We start from the raw sequence: 7,358 nt of genomic DNA on the forward strand, positions 1-7,358 counted from the left end.
TGGGGTGTTTGTTTCTGACACTTCAATGGCTTGCCGAAGTCGCTGTGCTTAAGAGGTGAGGATCTGTTTCTGCTGCAGAGAATTAACTGTGCATCTCGAGTCTATCCCATGAAGATGGAAAAATAAATGATAATGAGATATCATGTTATGTAACAATGTTTCAGGAATATTTTCATGAACATTTGTATGTTGTTCTCTGCTATTCTGCCAAAAAATTATGAAATTCAAGTGAAAAAAAATAATAAAAATCCTCAGTTTCATTGTTCTACAAACAGGAATTTTGTTTCTTTTTTTATTAATTAAGAATGAAAAGAGCTCAATAAGCAGAATTCGATGAGATAAACATGTTTATTCTCAATTTTTCTGAGCTGGGGTGTGCCTCTCAGCTGCTAGAGGTAACATGCAAAGGTCTTTCAAGGTATTCCCATATGAGCCACGAGGAACGAGTTACTATTACTGCATTACAAACATTAAACATCTGAGAGAGAACATCAAATGGGTTATTCTCAGAATTTGAAGTTAAGAAGGGAAGATAGGAATGATCTGTTAGCAGACCAATGTGGACAATTCCGTTCACAATTCCTGCAACAGGAATTTGAAATTTACGCATCTAGTGATGGCTAACAAGGGATTGAGAATGAAATATAGGGAAAACATGGTTGTAGGTAATAGCTAAGTTTGGCTAAGAAGCCCGCCTTGCTGTGTCCAGGCAATCTTAAGAGAGTTTTGAGAGTTCTTCAGAGCTCCATCTACCAGACCGGCCCTTTCTGCTGACCCAGCCCCTAAATGAGCCCAACTGCCCAGAGATATATGCAAATGAGCTACTACAGAAGACATGACCAGCTCCTGAAATCCTTAATGGCGGCACTAACCAGCTTAAATTGCCCTCGAATAAATCATCAGGCTTGAATATTGATAGTAATTGAAAACCAAATGGAAGAGCTAACAATGAATTTTTGTTAAGACTGCTAACTCTTTCAACAATATAAATAGATCCAGAAGAACAGAAATGTCAGAAAGAAGACCCCTTGTGAGTTGTGATTCTCCTGCCATTCCATGTGTGTATTGTCTAAGAAATGAAAAAAGGAAAATAAGCCCTTCTCAAATTCGGCACATATTTTGATTAAGATCTATTATCAGAAGCGGGAAATTGCTTCTCGGCCATCTATTTCTTGCACTCACTATTATTAAGCTGGCAAAAAATCAGTATCTGGTTTTCACTTGTTTTGTACAAACCCTGCCCCATCTATCATTATAATCATGAATATAAAAAGGTACCTGAAAAACAAAATAAGAAACTAGTAAATTTTAGTCACTCATGCAGAGTGTTTTGCTGTCAATACTGAACCTTGAAGCCACTTCATGTCTCTCCAACCATAAGTCCGTTACAGTCAGCTATAGAATTACACATATTAAGCACGTGTCTCCTCTTTGATGAATGTTCAGGAGAGAGATAGACTACTGCAATACATAGATATACAATTATATACATACAGACATATGCACACAGCACTCAGCACTCAGCATATCCATAGAAATGTCTCATCAAGGATGGAGCAAAGGACCATTGTACAGATTCCAAGGTAATCATTTCCTACTCATGTGTTTGTGCAATTTGATGTGACGAGGAAGTGGTAGTGGGATTGGCGACACTGATGATCTGTACACGTGACACCTCATGAACGGCACCCCGGTGAAGCACCCTAAGAACTTTCTCTTCTCTGGCCCCTGCAAGATCCCCCAAAGAGAGGCAACGAGAAAAAGATTCATCCTGCAGGCGGAAACGATGAAGCCACCTGCCAAGCTTCCACCATTTGACACACACCTGCCGCTCCGAAATCCCGTTCCTTTGCAATGCTTCGACAATAAACTCAGCCTACCAATTTTGAGGTTTGAACATCAAAAGCATACACATTTATAATAAGTTCAGAAACCAAAATAATATCTATCCAAAGGTTGAGCCAGAAATACAAAATGAAATACACTGGAACTCTACTTCTCAGGCAGATGATAGTATAAAAGCAAGAACGTACAGACATGGGTGTATGTGCGACAAACCCACAAACTACAACACTGTCTACCAGAAGGTTAAGCAAGAAATGACGAAATGAAAAAGAAACTAAGGTTGCTAATACTTACATAGCATGGCCAGGGGGTTGGCAGTATCAAATTGTAGTATTAAAGATCGTATGATTCTACCAGCCACATAAAGATGCATATGAAGATGCATCTATATGTTATGTTTTCATAATTTTCAATGAAATAAGCCTAGAAACTTGGCTGGTAAGTGTGTTCAGCAGTAAGAAAATCAGGACTATAACTCAAAGAAAATCACAAATATAGCCCAAATGGTAAAGCCTTTGTATAACAAAAAACAAAGAGATCAAGGTTCAAAGTTTTGCATTCCCAACTCCATTAAACAAACTTATAATGAGTGAATAAATGCCTAATAAAAGAAAAATAAAAAATTTATAATACAAATCAGCCAATACACAAGTATATTTATTGTCAGGCAGGTGATAGTGTAAAACTAAGTATTCACAGACAAGCATGCATGCGTACAAACAGAACTAAAATACCATCTTTCCAAACGTTTCACAAGAAATAATGAAATGGAATACAGAGTCGAACGGAAGAGCCTTCATATGACAAACTAACAAAGATATCAAGGTTCAATTTGTTGCATTATTAAGTCCATTAAACAAACTCATAATGAAGCATTAAGTACCTAAAATATAAAGAATAACACAATTTTGAACATAAATCAGCCAACATACAACTATATAAGAAGAATCCTAAAAACCAAAAAAGATGTTTTAGCAGACAAATAACAAAAGGCAGACTATCAAGCTAGCTACTCCACATTATTGTCATCATTCTAGCCACAATTTTCTTATCAATATAATTGAGAGAGAGTCATGATCCTACTACTATCCAACTGATCATACGACTCTAATAAGTTCTATTACAACCCTACTGCAGTCCAACAAGTTTGCGATTTGATGTAAGGACCATACCATTTTGGTAAAGCAGGCTCTTACAATAATATAAACTTGATTGTAATTTTGATAGCCACAAATAAGAATATACACAAAGACACATGTTTATGTGAGTGTGCATGTGTACTTGAGCCCTCTTAAATTATGTGGAAATCCACACCGACAATGTTCCAATAAGACATTCGTGATCGACTTCCACTGGTTGCAAGTCTACAATATCATGGCTTGGTCAAAAGAAGGATTTGAGCTCAGAGCTAAATTTGAAACACTCCCACAATCTGTGTTGCACTTTCTACCCATGCCTATTTAGGAAAAAAAGAAATGAAGTGGCCAAGAAAATCCCTTTAGAAATTCAAAAAGCAATACAAAACTACAGATGATATGTTTAAAATTGGTCAAGTTTCAGGTTTGAGGAAAACTACAAGTCAAAGCCAACCTTCCAATAGAAGGAATAGGGGAATGAGGCAAACTAGGATGCACTCAATTTCTGCAGTTACAGTTTTATTCATTTACTAGAAGCATGGATGCAAAGAAACCAAGCTTGTATTGGGTTAATTACAACTGGAACCAATTTGTGGCTCAAGTTTGACTAGCGGTTCATCCAAACTCAACCACCTTTTCTTGAAGTCCTCTCTTTGGGTTCATTTCTTGTTGAGCTTTTGTGGAGCCTAATTGCGTTAAATTTGGATGATGACCCGACCTTTCTTTAATGAGAGATTTTTATGCTAAGGCTTCCATGGAGCGAAGGCTTGGGCAGAAAATTTTTGGGCTCGTTTTATAGCCCATTTGGAACCCTGTGCGCAACATATAAAATGATTGTTTTTGGGTGATTAGGTAAATGTGGTCACACTTTGCGAGAGAGCAAGAGGGAGAGCATTGTACCGCCGCACTCTCTGTATTTTCTTCCTGATAATAGTGAAATCCCTGCAACTTTGTGGACGTAGGAAAAATTTTCGAACCACGTAAATACTGTCTAGTGCGTGTGATTGATTTTTCTTTGGCGTGTATTCTTTCTCTATTTTGTTTCTCACAGGTTTCGAGAATTTGTTCTTAATTCCCAACATTTCTTATCCCTGCCTGACACTTAAAAGTCTACTAAAATAAGTGGCAACTGACTAATGTGTGGGCTTAAGACACAATTATTTAGTGGTTGCACAAGCTAGATATTGGTAATTGAATGATGTTGGTGCACAATCTGATCAAGCCAATTGAGCTACTTGGGTGGTAAATTGATCAATGATGCACTCGAGCTTGAGATAAGATTGTTTAGCCAGTGCAGAAGCTTGATCCAGCTAACAAGTGAGCAAGCTGTAGCTGTTCAAAATTACTTCTTTATTTACAGTTAGATAAACCGAATTGAAAGGTCCTAAATGCTAGGCTATGCATATCTTCAAGATTATAGCCTTACACCTTTGCATGTGACTAAAACATTTCCACTTTTTGTTACAGCAAAAAAATTGGTAGGTGCAGAGAATCAGAACCTCCAACGAAATTATCCCACATTAATCTCATACCCCACCCCCCAACCCCCGCAAAAAAATTCCTTGACGGGTATAAGGGTGCCTAACAAACATTAAGAAATGCCCATGTTCATCCTCGGAATTTTTATTTGTTTATTTTGCTGGCAATTATGTGCACCCAATAAAAGAACACTAAATAAACCAAGCCAGCCTAAGGTGGAACAACTAACTCTCACTTCTTGCTCTAATTCCTATGAGCACTGGAATGACCAATATAGACATTCCTAAATTGCCATTTATTTATTTTAGAGGTTAGATTCCAGTCATGTGATTATATAAAGACTAGGGTTAAAGAAAAGACATAAAACACCCTAAAAGAATAGTAGGATTCTGTAGTGTCAATTTGTAACTCCTTGCAGTAGCATGAACAGTAATTTTATTTGACCATGGATGCTCTTGCGTCAAACATTACTTGGCTTTATGCTTGGGCTTCTTACCATCATCTTTCCCTATCATGTGTTGATGAAGTCTATCAGTCGCCTCTGCATATTGCCTTACTTCTTTTGCCTTCAGATATTATGTGAAATAGCCCATAAAGCTATGATTACATTGAAAATTGGGAGACACTATTAAAGGAAAGATAGGTTGAGGTGGAATCTTTGGAAGAAAGAAATTGAACTGGAAAAGATGGAGAGAGATCACTTGGAAAAGTAGGTTGGTGAGATATAACATCAACCTGCAGTATCTCAATTCCTCTTTTCATGTGTGGACACACATGTTACTATAGCTTTCAAATTTTTATTCTCCTTAAAGTTACTTGAGATGTGCATAAAAATATTGAAGAAGAAGATTTTAATGGCATGAAGATTGATGTTCATACGTTATTGGTAATCTAACTTGTTTTCAAAATATCTTGCTCTAATTAGTGTTGATGATAATAATGTAATTTGTTTGCTTTAATTCAACAGATCTGCAAATCATCACCCTCAAAAAATAAATGAGGAATAATAAATGATAAATGGGGGTTTGATGGAATAGTTACCGGCATACCAAGCCCAGTAATGCAGTAGTGTAAGCCCACCAAATTATGCAGCACACTGAGGTTTGGCTTAAAGAGGAACATTTGGACATCTTCAAATTCAAGCTGCATCAAGCAGCAGTGCTCAAGGACCTTCAGATAGACCCCAACCTCCAGTGACTTACAGGAGGAAGCTTGTTCAACAAACTTAATAACAGTAGCTGCTTTTCTCCCCATTTCATTGTGAACTTGGATATATATCTCCCTCCACCCCTACATTATTACAATTACAATCATAAATAAAAATTGTATCAAGAAAGAAAGCTCGATCATTAAGAATCAAATCAATGACAAATAAACAATTAGTTAATTAATAAAAATATATTGAATAATGTATCACCATCTCCAGTAAAAGCCAAAAATACTTATCCTTCAAAAAATGGCCATATTACTCATCACAAAAGCTTTGAAATACTAAAACAATCGAACCCTAGGGTCCAGATGAGCAAAATAGAGTGAAACAGTTCGATTTTGAGCGATTTGAAGAACCCTACCCCAACCCCACTTCAAAAATTCAAAAGAACTCAAAAAAAAAAAAAAAACGCAGAAACCTTTCGATTGGGCTTCAACTCCATAATTGGGCCAGTCTGTGAGCTGTCGGCGTTAGTATGAGCAGAAGACTCTCCTCGCAAATGAAAGCACGGCCATCTTTGTCTGCACAGAGACACCCATATGCAATCTGACGCACAGAGCTCTCTCCAGAACCGAGAACAGCTAGCCAAAGCACAAAGATCCGACGCCTAATTCGCAAAACCCGCAGAAAAATTCAATCATCAATAAAAATAATCTGATCAAACCATCGCTCATCGAACAGAAGGATTCAACCATCACAACTGAAAAGAAAAAAAAAAAAAAAAAAAAAAAAAGAGGAAACCTGAAGAGAGGACGCGATTTTGAGGGCAATATCATTGGGGAGTGAGTTCTGGATGGCAACCGTATCTGTCTCAGATGGTTCCATTTTCGCAGAGGCGAAGGTAAGCCCTCGGCGCTCGGCAGGACCCAACTGCTTGAATGGAGCTTCAACGTGTAGTCCGTAGAACCTTCATGGATTACTAAAAAAATGCAGGATCCACGAGTTTTTTTCCCGTTCTAACTTTTTTTTTTTTAAAATATATTAAATAATATCTCATTCTTCTGGGAAGAATTTCCCAGAATGATTTTGATGTAATCTCGCTACTCCAAGTAGCGAGATTTAACCAATAACGAGATTTACTTTTGCTTGAAGGGCTTGTGCTAACGCGTGGCAAATCTCGCTACTCCAAGTAGCGAGATTTAATTGGGCTGCCAGCCGGCTTTCGACGCGTGGTAAATCTCTGCGAACCACCATTTGACGTGTGGTAAATCTCACTACTCTAAGTAGCGAGATTTTCTTGGGATAATTAATGCTCTACCAACTGCCTTTTGAATTACCTCCACCTGGCTTTCGATGCGTGGCAAATCACACTACTCAAAGTAGCGAGATTTGCTTCAGAATAACCTCGCCCCTTCTTACTCCTTTCTTACGCGAACAGAGTACCTGTTGCAGAGCCGAGCAGGTGACCGTTGAAGGGAGACTCCGGAGCAGGTGACCGTTGCGGGCTTCATCAAATCGAAAATTATATGAGGAGTGGGGTAAGTTTTGTTTTCCATGTTCAGTGCTTACATTTTTACATTATTTTGATTTCATCGAAAGTTTTGATAATCCGAGAAAGAGTTTGTGATTTGTGTTAAAAGATTCGTGAACAAATATTACTCTTAAGGTTTGTATTTCATTGTTTTGGTATTTAAATTTAATTTTTTTGCTGATAATATTTTATTTGTATTTCACTATTTGGGTATTTG

At 37.5% G+C, this 7,358-nt stretch overlaps 1 protein-coding gene across 1 annotated transcript; it reads right to left on the minus strand.

Moving 5' to 3' along the window:
• Window positions 1-1,328: 1,328 nt before the first annotated feature.
• On the minus strand, window positions 1,329-6,628 carry LOC131151644 (uncharacterized). The gene is made up of 4 exons (XM_058102924.1): window positions 6,412-6,628; window positions 6,089-6,277; window positions 5,502-5,750; window positions 1,329-1,876 (listed from the first exon to the last, which is right to left on the minus strand). Exons 1-4 carry the CDS (start codon window positions 6,493-6,495, stop codon window positions 1,595-1,597), a joined length of 804 nt encoding a protein of 267 aa, XP_057958907.1. The 5' UTR covers window positions 6,496-6,628; the 3' UTR covers window positions 1,329-1,594.
• Window positions 6,629-7,358: the final 730 nt, after the last annotated feature.

Source organism: Malania oleifera, chromosome 3 (assembly GCF_029873635.1).
Source record: "Malania oleifera isolate guangnan ecotype guangnan chromosome 3, ASM2987363v1, whole genome shotgun sequence".
Taxonomy (NCBI): Eukaryota; Viridiplantae; Streptophyta; class Magnoliopsida; order Santalales; family Ximeniaceae; genus Malania; species Malania oleifera.

Bases quoted from the DNA above. Each gene is read 5' to 3' on its own strand.
- LOC131151644 (XM_058102924.1), bottom strand. From the start codon at position 6,495: ATGGAACCATCTGAGACAGATACGGTTGCCATCCAGAACTCACTCCCC. The intron at 5,751-6,088 runs GTTTCTGCGTTT...GTAATAATGTAG, and splicing joins AGTTGAAGCCCAATCGAAAG to GGGTGGAGGGAGATATATAT. The intron at 1,877-5,501 runs GTAACTATTCCA...CAAAATTGGTAG, and splicing joins TTACTGGGCTTGGTATGCCG to GCTGAGTTTATTGTCGAAGC.